Here is a 13,987-nt window from a genome sequence, read left to right on the forward strand (position 1 = left end):
TATAATACATAAGGGGGATATGATCTCCATGTATAATACATAAGGGGGATATGATCTCCATGTATAATACATAAGGGGGGATATGATCTCCATGTATAATACATAAGGGGGGATATGATCTCCATTTATAATACATAAGGGGGGATATGATCTCCATGTATAATACATAAGGGGGGGATATGATCACCATGTATAATACATAAGGGGGGATATGATCACCATGTATAATACATAAGGGGGGATATGATCTCCATGTATAATACATAAGGGGGGGATATGATCTCCATGTATAATACATAAGGGGGGATATGATCATCATGTATAATACATAAGGGGGGATATGATCTCCATGTATAATACATAAGGGGGGATATGATCTCCATGTATAATACATAAGGGGGGATATGATCATCATGTATAATACATAAGGGGGATATGATCACCATGTATAATACATAAGGGGGGATATGATCTCCATGTATAATACATAAGGGGGATATGATCTCCATATATAATACATAAGGGGGGATATGATCTCCATGTATAAATATATCAGTGGTTCATATAGTGAACTCGGTGTGGAGTTATTACCCCTGAGGTCATCACAGAGGACAAGGGGGCACTCTTTACATCTGGAGGAAAAGATATTTAATCTCCAAACACGGAAAGGTTTCTTCACAGTAAGAGCTGTGAAAATGTGGAATAGACTCCCTCAAGAGTTGGTTCTGGCCAGCTCAGTGGATTGCTGTAGGAAAGTCCTGGATTCTTTCTTGGATACACAGAATATAACTGGATATAACATGTATAGGTAAAGTTGATCCAGGGAATATCCGATTGCCTCTCGGGGGATCAGGAAGGAATTTTGTTCCCCTGCAGGAGCAAATTGGATCGTGCTTTGCTGGTTTTTTTGCCTTCCTCTGGATCAACTGTGGGTGTAGGATTATAACTTTTTTTTTTTTTTATGGTTGAACAGGATGGACTTTTGTCTTTTTTCAGCCAAACTAACTATGTAACTACAGTATGTAACTTTCATGTACACCAATTAATTTACACGTATTGGGATTTTTTTTTAGCAAAGACATGGAGCAGAATACATTTTGGCCTAAATTTATGACGAAATTTGATTATTTAAATGTTTTTACTAGATATGTTTTATAGCAAAAAGTAAAAAATATTGTTTTGTTCCTTTTTTAAACTGTCAGGTCTATAGCTAAAAATAAAAACCGCAGAGGCAATCAAAAACCACCGAAAAAAAGCTCTAAAAAGAGAACATAAATTTCATTTGGGTTCAGCGTCGCATGACCGTGCACTTGTCAGTTAAAGTAATGCAGCGCCGTATCGCAAAAAATGGCCTGGTCAGGAAAGGGTGGTAAATCCTCTGGAGGGCAAGCCGGCTGCAGATTTAAGCGCTTTGAAAGTAACTTTTGTCATTACATTAGCAGCTTAAAGCTTCGATGAGATTTTGATGAACGCTTTCATATCTATTTTTAAGTAAGATCGATTATTATTGTATTGTGAAGGGACGCCAGACGTTTGAGCCACCAAAACAACGCCACTTATATCATTTGTGAGCACAGAACTGACTTCAGCACGACTGACATCCAATATATATATATATATATAATTATTTGTTTCTTTATTTCTAGATTCCAATAAAATTATAGAGAGAAATTTCTCGCTGGAGCTGCCAAGAAACTTTGTGAAGGGTTCTGAGAGCGCATACATTTCCGTCATTGGTGGGTCTATCAAAGAAAACTGTCATTCCTGACCTCCTTCTGAAAATGCTGGGTGCCAGGCTACCTTTGGGCTTCAATACCTCTAGAACCACAGACCCGGTGACGTCAATCAAGAGTTGGGATGAGCTGAACTGACCTGGGTTTGGTTCAAGCGGGGTTAGGTGACCTTCAAAGAAGTTCAGATACTGTATTATGGCCACTAGATGCTGATGATGAGGAAATAAACATGTTGGACACATTATGGGGAACGGAAACATTACGGGGAATATTCATGAAGAACACCCACCCCCGCTAAGCAGCTCTATATCGCCCCCTCACTTCTCCCCTCTCCCCACTACGGCACCCACCACCTCCTCCTGCTACTCCACTTCCCCGCTGACCCACTTGCCACCACTTTCAGACCCAAGCGCTCCTACACCTCCTGTTCCCACGCCACCTTCCTCACCCTCCTCCTTCTCATATCAGCTGGGGACATCTCCCCAAACCCTGGCCCCTCACCACCTCACACCCCCCCTAGAGCCCCCCCTGCTCACGCCAGCCGACGCGACCCCCTCAACCTCATACATGTACCCCTCCTCCCCATATCTATCCCCCCTCTCTCGGTTGCACTCCTGAATGCTCGTTCGGTTTGCAATAAGCTTACCGCCATCCATGACCTCTTCATCTCTCGCTCCCTCAACCTCCTAGCAATCACCGAAACTTGGGTACAGGCCACCGACTCCACCTCCCCTGCGGCACTCACTCATGGAGGTCTCATCTGGACCCATTCACCAAGACTGAGCGATCGCAGAGGTGGTGGTGTCGGCTTGCTCCTGTCACCGCTTAGCACCTTCCAGGTCCTCCCTAACCCACCCTCTCTTTCCTTCCCCTCCTTTGAGGCGCACTGCATCCGACTCTTCTCACCCACCCCCCTAAGGATTGCAGTGATCTACAGGCCTCCCGGACCCATAGCCCGCTTCCTGGATGACTTCGCCGCCTGGCTTCCCTTCTTCCTCTCCTCTGAGCTCCCCACCATCATCCTCGGGGACTTCAATATCCCCATCAACGACAACAACCCGGCTACTTCCCAATTCCTCCACCTAACCTCCTCTTTCGCGCTCACACAGCACACTCAATCCTCCACCCACCTCGGAGGGAACACCCTGGACCTCGTCTTTTCCCACCTCTGTACCCTCAACCAGTTCGCGAACACCCCCTTCCCTCTCTCCGACCACCACCTCATCACCTTCTCCATCTCCCCTTCCCCCAACTCCCCCCCTCAAAAACGCCAAACCATCACCAGCCGCAACCTCCGCAACCTGAACCCGGCCCCCCTCCACTCTGCCGCCGACTGCCTACACGACAGCATCCTCTCACTGTCATGTCCTGACATAGCCACCACCTTGTACAATGACTCACTGTCAGCTGCCCTAGACTCTCTGGCACCCCTTACCACACGCATCATCAAACCCAGACCGCTTCAACCCTGGCAGACCGACAGCACTAAACGCCTCAAACGTCGCAGTCGCGCACTGGAGAGACTGTGGCGCAAAACCAGGTCCCCTCATACTTTCTCCCTCTACAAATCTGCATTTCTTATCTACACCTCCTCCCTCCACGCCGCCAAGCAGGCCTACTTTGTTAACCTAATAAACACCCTCTCCTCCTGCCCCCGCCGACTCTTCTCCACCTTCAACTCCCTGCTCTCCCCCCCCCCCTCCTCCACTCAGTACCTCTCTCACCGCCCACGAAATTGCCACCCATTTCCACAACAAGATTGACGCTATCCGTAAGGACATCGTCAACTTGCAATCTACCTCCCCACCTAGCCTCCTCGCCCCCGTCACCCCTTCATCTCCCCCCTCCTCTGCCCTCACAACCGCACTGCCCCCCTCCTCTCCCAATGCCCCGCCCACCATAACCCCCCCCGCACTGCACTCCCTCAGCCCTGTCACTACTGAGGAAGTCGCCAAAGTCCTCTCAAAAGCCCGCCTCACTACCTGCCCCCTGGACCCTATCCCCTCTCAACTCCTCCGGTCACCCCCCTCTTCCCTCATCCGCTCCCTCACCCACATCTTCAATCTCTCCCTCTCTACTGGCGTATTCCCCTCCCCCCTAAAGCACGCGCATATCACCCCCATCCTCAAAAAGCCCTCCCTGGATCCCGCGGACCCCAACAACCTCAGACCCATCTCCCTGCTGCCACTCACCTCCAAGCTCCTTGAACGCTTAGTCTACGATCGCCTAAGCTCCCACCTTACTGACAATAACCTCCTTGACCCTCTACAGTCCGGCTTCCGTCCCCTACACTCCACTGAAACCGCCCTCCTCAAAATCACTAACGACCTACTCAACGCCAAAGCCAAGGGCGACTACTCTGTCCTCCTTCTCCTGGACCTCTCTGCGGCCTTCGACACAGTTGACCACCCCCTCCTTCTTAATAAACTACTCTCCCTTGGCATCGGAGATGCTGCTCTCTCTTGGTTCTCATCCTACCTATCCCGACGCTCCTTCAGTGTCACCTACAATGGTGCCACCTCCCCCTCCCTCCCCCTCTCTGTTGGGGTCCCCCAAGGCTCTGTCCTTGGACCCCTTCTCTTCTCCATCTACACCTCCTCCCTGGGCAAACTCATACAATCTCACGGCTTCAACTATCACCTCTATGCTGACGACACCCAAATCTACCTCTCCACCCCTCACCTCACCCCCACTATCTCCGCCCGCATCACTCACCTCCTAAATGACATCTCAGACTGGATGTCGCTACATTTCCTCAAGATTAACCTCTCCAAAACCGAGCTTCTCGTCTTTCCCCCTGCCCACACCCCCCCCCCCCATCCTATCCATCATCACCAACAACTCCACTATCACTTCCGCCCCGCAAGCCAAAGTCCTTGGCGTCATTCTTGACGCGAACCTCTCCCTCCAACCGCATGTCAAATCACTCACAAACACATGCAGGCTCCATCTTCGCAACATTGCCAAGATCCGCTCCTTCCTCACCCCAGACACCACCAAACTTCTAGTACACTCCCTCATCATCTCACGCCTTGACTACTGCAACTCCCTCCTCACTGGCCTACCCAAGTGCAGGCTCTCCCCGCTCCAGACCATCCTGAACTCAGCTGCCAGACTCATCCACCTTACCACCCGCTCCACCTCTGCCACCCCCCTCTGCCTCTCCCTCCACTGGCTCCCGATTGCCCAACGCATCAAATTTAAACTCCTTACCCTGACCTACAAAGCCGTTCACAACACTGCCCCTGACTACCTCACCAACCTGATCACCAGGTACCACCCTACCCGTACCCTTCGCTCCTCACAGGACCTCCTTCTATCCTGCTCCCTGGTCTCCTCCTCCCATGCACGACTGCAGGACTTCTCCAGGTCCTCCCCCATCCTCTGGAACGCACTGCCCCAATCCATCAGACTGTCGCCTTCTCTATTCACATTCAGGCGCTCCCTCAAAACCCATCTCTTCAGGGAAGCCTACCCCACCCTCACATAACGGCCATCCTCCCTCATTCCTCCTACCACTTCATCCCCCCCAGCCACTTCCTACTGTACCTTTACCCCCTCCCTCCTAGATTGTAAGCTCGTAAGAGTAGGGCCCTCTTACCCCTCGTACGCTGTCTGTCTTTGTTGTACTGTGCCATGTATTGTCCCCCCCTATTGTACAGCGCTGAGCAAACCCTTTGGCGCTATATAAACTCGTAGTAATAATAATAATAATAATAATAATAACAATGTGAATGCTGTGACTTTTTTTTTTTAATAGACCCCTTAAAGCGGAGCTCCACCCAAAAGGGGAAGTTCTGCTTTAAGCCTTTGTCCCCCACTCCCCATTAAGGATTGGCACCTTTGGGGAGTGTGTACCTGAATTTGACATGTACCCACTCCCACTGCGATTGCCTAGGCCAGGGGTAGGCAACCTGCGGCTCTCTAGCTGTTGTGGAACTACATTTCCCATGAGGCATTGCAAAGATTACAAAACTGACAGTTACAGCTATGACTTGCAGAGGTATGATGGAGCTTGTAGTCCTGCAACAGCTGGAGAGCCGCAGGTTGCCTATCCCTGGCCTAGGCAATCAGAAGCAGAAGTTGTCCTCCCCCCTTCTCCCTCCCCGTAGGCTTCTGTGACACGTGACAGGTCCCAGAAGACTACGGGGCCATTCACAAAGTGCAGCGTTTCTCGCGCATGCGCAGTGGGCACTGGCTGTGAAGTCGCAAGCTGTCACAGCCGGGTGCCAACACTGAAGATGCCGGCGTCAGGGAAGGAAGATGGCAGGTGAAACCAGCCATGGTGAGGACACCTCTGGACCGAGGGACAGGTAAGTGGCTGTGTTTTAAAAGTCAGCAGCTACAGTTTTTGTAGCTGCTGACTTTTACTTTTTTCTTTTTAGGTGGAACTCCGCTTTAACTACATGGAGCTAAATGGAGAGAAATACTGATGTGCACAATGCAGTGTTCTGCAGACCAATCAGGTCACAGTTTACAGAAGTCAGATCAGTTGAGATCATCTCTATTTGGTCCTATTGGGTTGCTAAACTTTACGTATTATTATTACGCTTTTGTAGCACTTTATTGTATATGCCTGCCAAAGAACAATGAAGATAAAAGTGTCCATTATGCACATTTTTCCCAGGTGACATTCTGGGCACAGCGCTGCAGAACCTCAATAGTCTGATCGTAATGCCGTACGGCTGTGGAGAGCAGAACATGCTGACGATGGCGCCGATCGTATATGTGCTGGAATATCTTTCAGCCACAGAGCAGCTGAGTTCTTCACTGAAGGAAAAGGCCCTGACCTACCTACAGAGCGGTAAGATAGGAAAATGACAAGGGAGGGCTCCGGGAGGAAAACAGGTTTAACCGCCATATGCAGTGCAGGCCGACTGTGCCAATTGGTTAAAAAAAAAATGTCTTTATAGCAGGGGCGGACTGACAACTCATGGGGCCCCTGGGCAATAGGGGATCATGGGGCCCCTGTGTCCTTGCCCAAACTCAAAAAAGCCTATGAAAAAGGTACCAGGGGCATCTGATGGGGCCCCCTACTGACCCCGGGCCCTCGGGCAGTGCCAGTGTTTCCAAATGGTCAGTCCGCCAGTGCTTTATAGATAAACAGAATATAATTAGCTGTTATTATTTATAAGTTAGAACACTGCCGAATGGGGATCCAGGGAATATCTGTTTTACCTTGTGGCAGGGGTCTCCAAATTCTTCAGTATGAGGGATACATTTTATATTTTACAAACATTCGCAGACCATCAGAGTGCCCCTTTAAATCAGAATCCCCATTTACATCAAAATCCCCTTGAACAGGGGACTGGGAGTTTGGAAACCACACATACAATGTCCAAAGAGCACTCCAGACCAATGACCTGAGAGTCCAAAAACTTTTAGTATTGGTGTTTGTTTAGCAGGACAATAGAACTCAGCCAAACCACCTTCAGGGGCATAGAGGTATCCAGCTTATTCACGATTTTGCTCAAAAGCACGCTCAGGAAGACATTTGTTCAGTAGGACAATACAAAACCGCCTACATGTTTCAGGAGCTCAGAAAATCCCTCTTCTTCAGGGCTCAGATATTACAAGAATGCTTGCTGCTGCTCGGGATTTTATCAATTTATTTCATTTTTTCAAAGAAATTAATTGTGGTGAGTTTACCATTTTGAGTCTTTCCAGGCTTCTGAGCCCTAAAACACATTGACTGTATTGTATTATCTTGCTGATCTACAGTACAGCCAATGCTAAAAAAAATGGCAGTTTTCTTGGACTTTGTATGAATTTCCTAAATTACATTTTCAATGGAAAAAATGCATAAGGTGTACAACGTTCTCCACCGCAAGAACCATTTTTGGGTCCCCCATTCAATGCCTTTCCTAGGCACAAACACTGCATAGTGTTATTAGCTGAAGCTGAAGGATAGCCTTTGGCATTCTTTGAACCCTTTCACAGTCCATACTATGAAACTGGGGTCAGAAAGAGAATGTCCTATGTTTTCCTGACATCAAGAAGACATCTGAAAGGCCTTCTGCATAGCTAGTGCTAATAAGGCAGGGCATAATGGATGTTCTCTGTGCTTGACACCAATTGAATATTACAGACCAGTAAAAGTGTTTGAGAATTATAAAGCATACCCCTAGTACTCACCTGTCCTAGATATAATCAATGCTTAGGTCTATCTGACAACAAGGGAGGTTGTAACACTTTCCCCAATCACATTTATGTATATTCAAATAGTGTCTTGCTTCCAAGTCAATCTTTGAACCCTCACCTTTTTCCGCAGCGACTCCCTCCTTCAAATGTAATGTTATGAGCCTATTAACCCCCAGCTTGCAACAGAAGGCTCTAAATATACACATTAGGTTTTAAAACTGGAGGGAAAAATCATCTACACAGTCAGATGAGCCATTGTTTTTCTAGGCCTAGATAGGGATGAAAGGTATGATCATAGGAGGACAAGGTTAAGTGTCAGGGAACCTGTCCTGGTGTGGTGCCCCCTGAAGGTGATGTGGGCTCACCTAAGGTGCAGACTCCCTCCTTCAAATGTGATGTTATGAGCCTATTAACCCCCAGCTTGCAACAGAAGGCTCTAAATATACACATTAGGTTTTAAAACTGGAGGGAAAAATCATCTACACAGTCAGATGAGCCATTGTTTTTCTAGGCCTAGATAGGGATGAAAGGTATGATCATAGGAGGACAACGTTAAGTGTCAGGGAACCTGTCCTGGTGTGGTGCCCCCTGAAGGTGATGTGGGCTCACCTAAGGTGCAGAGTCTGAGTGGCAGTTGGTCTTTATCAGAGCTCCTCATGGTGGAGATGGGCCAAGAACCCTAGTGGTCTTGGTTTATTTTACTGCAAACTGGCACCAAGTCATGGCCCTAAAGATCGTCCCACCAAGAGGGGACTGGAATGGAAAGGCTATGGTGTAGATTGTTCACAGGTCTGCAGACAAGAGAGTGGTCAAGCAGAATTTTAAGCAACAATAGGCAGGCAGGCAAGCAGGCAGGCAAAAGAGTAGTCAGAACCAGGCTGGAGTCTTGGGTAGCAAGTAAGAGAGTAGTCATGTCAATTCAACAACAAACAGGAAAATGGCAGGTAAGTATTATACTGCTCCAGCTCTTACGTAGCTGGTGATAGGACCTAGCACCAGTTGCTTCAAAGGCTGATGCTGATGCCCTTCTGATTAGTGTTGTTTCTGACAACTCTGGAAGTCTAAGAGGTAGTGAAGGTCCTAGGAATCCTGGAAGGTCTAGTAGGGATCCTGTGAGCACTGGAGGTCCTAAGAATCCTGGAAGGCCTAGCAGGGATCCTGCAAGTAGTGGAGGTCCTAGGAATCCTAGAAGGTCTTGCAGGGATCCTGTGAGCACTGGAGGTCCTAAGAATCCTGGAAGGCCTAGCAGGGATCCTGCAAGTAGTGGAGGTCCTAGGAATCCTAGAAGGTCTTGCAGGGATCCTGTGAGCATTGGAGGTCCTAGGAATCCTGGAAATCCTGAAAGGCCTAGCAGGGATCCTACAAGTTGTGGAGGTCCTAGGAATCCTGGAAAGACTAGCAGGGATCCTGCAAGTACTGGAGGTCCTAGGAATTCTGGAAATCCTGTGAGTACTAGAACATATCCAGGCAGTTTGCTCTACATGGCATCACAGTATGATGTGTAAATTGTTTCCTTTGGCAGTTCTACATTACAGTGTTTTTTATTTAACATGACGTGTCTTCTTTATCACCAGGATATCAGAGACAGCTCAACTATAAACACAATGACGGATCATACAGCGCCTTTGGAGAACAAGATCGTGAAGGCAGCACATGGTGAGGTTAATACTTATTCTAGATCCACTCTCTATATCGATATTATTATTTAGGATTTACATAGCAACAATTTGCACAGTGCTTTACAAAATGAAGAGAGACCGTACACAAACAATACAACTCAATACAAGAGGGATCAGTTGGCTCTGCTTGTTAGAGCTTACAATCTAAAACGAAGGGTCATGTGATACAAAATGTAATAACTTTTAGGGATGAGGTTATGGACAAAGTAAAAGTACAGTTTATTAATCATAGAACTAAAGAGATGCCTTTTCAGGGATCGCCGAAAGGTGGACAGAGTAGTAGAGAGTTGAATAGATTGCAGTAAGGAGTTCCAGAGAATGGGAGAAGCTCTGGGGAGGTCCTGGAGGTAAGCATGGGAGGAGGTGATGACAAGGGGAGGGTAGAGAGAAGGAGGTCCCGGGGAGGAATGCAGAGGATGGTTTGTGTAATATTTTGATACAAGGTTAGTGATGTAACTTGGAGCAGAGTTGTGGATGGCTTTGTATGTTGTTAGTATCTTGAATTCTATTTGTTGGGTGAGTGGAAACCAATGTAGGAATTGACATGGAGGAGTAGCGAACACTTAACAGTTGGTAAGGTGAATAAGCCTGGCACCAGCATTCCTAATAGAATGAAGAGAGGATAGCTTGTGTAGGCATACGCCTATGAAAGGGAGTTGCAGTAGTTGAGGTGAGAGACAACAAGAAAGTGAATGAGTAGCTTGGTAGTTTCATTGGTTGAGAAGCAGCACATTTTAGAGATGTTACGAAGGTTAACTATACAAGATTCGGACAGTGATTGGACGAAGATTATTCTTTGCATACCTATTGTTGCTGAAAACTGACATAAAGCAACCAGGTACATACAATCCAATGACAGCGCCAATAAAATGTCCAAGAATACAAGATTTTTAATGGTAACATTGTTTAAACCACGGCACATTCTCCCTGAGCCTGAGTGAGTTTCCTTCCACACTCCAAAGACATGCTGGTAGGTTAATTGGCCCTAGCATGTATATGTATGACTGTGAGCTAGGGACCTAAGATTGTCCTTGAAGGCAGGGACTGATGTGAATGTAGAGATGATTCAGCCCTGTGGTTTGAAATGGCCTGACCTGTATTCAGCTTGTACTGTACATACTATGTATTTATTACAGGTACTTGTATAGCACCGTCAATTTACGCAGGGCTTTACAGATGTTGTAGATTTACATCAGTCCCTAACCCTCAAGGGGTGTACAATCTAATGTCCCTAACCCTCAAGGGGTGTACAATCTAAGGTCCCTCACCCTCAAGGGGCGTACAATCTAAGGTCCCTCACCCTCAAGGGGCGTACTATCTAAGGTCCCTAACCCTCAAGGGGCGTACAATCTAAGGTCCCTAACCCTCAAGGGGCGTACAATCTAAGGTCCCTAACCCTCAAGGGGCGTACAATCTAAGGTCCCTAACCCTCAAGGGGCATACAATCTAAGGTCCCTAACCCTCAAGGGGCATACAATCTAAGGTCCCTAACCCTCAAGGGGCGTACAATCTAAGGTCCCTAACTCACATTCATACATACGCATACTAGGGACAATTTAGACAGGAGCCAATTCACCTACCAGCATGTCCTTCCAGTGTGGAAGGAAACCCATTGCTCCCAACTGTCCCTGATTTGGAACAAAGTCCCTCTGTCCCTCTTTCCTCCTCATATGTCCCTCATTTTGGTCTGATCTATAGGTCTTATCTTTCAAAAAGTGTTTCCCACTGCTAAAACTTTCATCCAATTTCTAAACTGCTGCTGTTTTTTTTTTTTTTTCAAAAGACAGTATAAAGGAATAAGTGAATGGATGGATGCTGCTCAACCGACCACAGGAGTCCAATGTTAAGGAATTTTAAGGAATGGCCCCAGCCACCGTTCTGGACACACCCACTGATGCGTTTCGCCCCACCCACTGGGGGCTTGGTCCCAGAGACGCGTCAAAGGGTGAGGCCAGAACGGCAGCTGAGGCCATTCCTTAATATTGGACTCCTGGGGTCAGATGAGCATCGTACATCCCTTCACTTGTATTACCTGGCACTGGAATCACTCAGACTCATGCTCCCCTCTTCTCACTTGCCAGTGGGGTGCTCTGTTTCCTTCCATCCACAGCTTGGAGTGGTGCCATAAGGTATACTTTCCACTAGGTATAAAGGAATAGTAGTGGTTAAAAAAAGTACTCGTGGCTTTAACTAATCATTTTTTTTGTATATTTCTCCTTCACCACTTGCTAACTGCGCTATAGTTGAATGACGGCTACAGCGCGGTTGTCCAGTTCTGGGAGGGCGTCATATGATATCCTCCCAGAACGCACCCTCCATGGATCACTGTAATCGCTGTGTCCTACAGACACAGCTGATCACATGATGAGGTAAAAGGCCAATCACAGCGGCCTATTACCATGTGACCAGCTGTGTCCAATGACATAGCAGATCACGGAGTAAATACAGTTGCCGGTTATCGGCTGCACTTTCCTCATGCTGTCACAGTGTGAGGAAAGTACTGCCGCTAATCGGCAAATATGACAGGGCAGATCACACTGATTATCAGTGCCCTGAAGTGCCTCCCATCAGTGCCCAGCAATGCCACCCACCAGTGCCCTCCATTAGTGCTGTACATTCAGTTGAGCCCATCAGTGTCACTAATCCGTGACCATCATTGCTGCATGTCAGTGCAGCATCATCAGTGCCTCCTCATCATTGTCTATCAGTGCCTCCCATCAGTGCCCAGCAGTGCCACCCACCAGTGCCCAGCAGTGCCCTCCATTAGTGCTGTACATTCAGTTGAGCCCATCAGTGCCGCTAATCAGTGACCATCATTGCTGCATGTCAGTGCAGCATCATCAGTGCCTCCTCATCATTGTCTATCAGTGCCGCCTATCAGTGCCCATCAGTGCTGCCTATTAGTGCCCATCAGTGCAGCCTCATCAACGCACATCAGTGAAGGAGAAAAATTACCTGTTTGCAAAAGTTTATAATGGAAACAAAGAAAACTTTTTTTTTTCCCCACATTTTTTGCTCTTTTTTTGTTTATAGTGCAAAATATAAAACCCCCAGCGGCGAATAAATACCACCAAAAGAAAGCTCTATTTGTGTGAAAAAAATGATAAACATTTCATATTGGTGCAGTGTTGCATGACTGCACAATTGTCATTCAAAGTCCGACAGCGCTGAAAGCTGAAAATTGGCCTGGGCACAAAGGGGTTAAAAGTGCCCGGTAGGCAAGTGGTTAAAGGGGCATGTCAGGAACGTGTCCTATGCCTACATACTTTTGCTAATAGGTGCCCCTCGTTCCAATCCCAAAACACTGGGAGGTATGGAAACCCACGCAGGCACAGGGAGAACATGCAAACTCCAGGCAGGTGTTGCCTTGGTTGGGATTCAAACCAACAACCCTAGTACTGCCAGGTGGAAGTCCTAACCACTTAGTCACTGTGCTGCCTACATAATAAGCTCCTATTTGACCTTCAAAACTTTTGTTTCTTCAGGCTTACCGCTTTCGTGATTAAATGCTTCTATCAGGCCAAAAAGTACATATTCATCGATGACCAGATTCTCGGTCAGGCTGCTTCATGGCTGAATAGTCATCAGAGGCCGGATGGATGTTTTAACAACAGGGGTATGCTGTTCCACACTACCATGAAGGTAAATCAGGAAAACTCATTGGGGTTGATCTACTAAACCTGGAGATTGCAAAATCTGGTGCAGAAACCAATCAGCTTCCAGTTTTTGTTTTCTTTTTGTCAAAGCTTAATTGAACAAGCTGAAGTTAGAAGCTGATTGGCTCCCATGTACAGCTGCGCCAGATTCTGAGTGCTGCAGTTTTCGTAAATCAACATTGACTGTGGTTGGCAGAGTTTAGACTTTTTTTCTAACTAGTAAATGAATGGGATTTTATTTTATTTTCTGTACTGTATTCTGTGAATTACCCTGCCCATGTGTGCTATGTTTTTCAAATGATTGATCTGATTGAGTGCCATGTTTATGTGCTTGTTGGATGTGATATAGATATATGCTGGAGCAGCCTTTCTCAACCAGGGTGCCCAGATACCCTGGGATGCCTTGAGGTTCCTTCAAGGGTGCCTTGGCAAAATGTCCAAAAATTGCCCAAAATGTGTGTACAAGCCATCGGGTGGAACAAGCCGGCCTTTTAGTTATACAAAGCCACAGGTTTTCATTGTGCACCATTACGACTTCTAGCCGCCGGCATCCTGACAACCAATGACATCATCAGTTGATAAGGAGGATGTCAGCTGCCTGCACAGCATCCTAGTTTGACCCTCCCCCACCCCTCTCCATCAGTGCTGGGGTCACATTAGCTCAGTGATGGAGAAAAACTGAGGGAGTCCGGTGCAGTGGTCCAGGGGTTTGAAAACCACCTTGTTCTTCTTCTTTATTCCCTACGAACACTGGGATGGATCAGAGTGGTTCTGATTG

General features: G+C 47.3%; 1 protein-coding gene across 1 annotated transcript in view; it reads left to right on the forward strand.

Moving 5' to 3' along the window:
* LOC149434376 (alpha-2-macroglobulin-like protein 1) overlaps positions 1-13,987 on the forward strand; it is a 162,980-nt gene that overhangs the window by 119,211 nt on the left and 29,782 nt on the right. The window contains exons 24-27 of the mRNA XM_089663749.1: positions 1,647-1,736; positions 6,361-6,537; positions 9,449-9,530; positions 13,039-13,195. Coding sequence (XP_089519875.1) covers positions 1,647-1,736; positions 6,361-6,537; positions 9,449-9,530; positions 13,039-13,195 — 506 coding nt within the window. The remainder of the gene's footprint in view (positions 1-1,646; positions 1,737-6,360; positions 6,538-9,448; positions 9,531-13,038; positions 13,196-13,987) is intronic.

This window comes from Staurois parvus, unplaced genomic scaffold, assembly GCF_062004578.1.
Source record: "Staurois parvus isolate SC_StPar_1 unplaced genomic scaffold, SC_StPar_1.0 ptg001760l, whole genome shotgun sequence".
NCBI classification, from domain to species: domain Eukaryota; kingdom Metazoa; phylum Chordata; class Amphibia; order Anura; family Ranidae; genus Staurois; species Staurois parvus.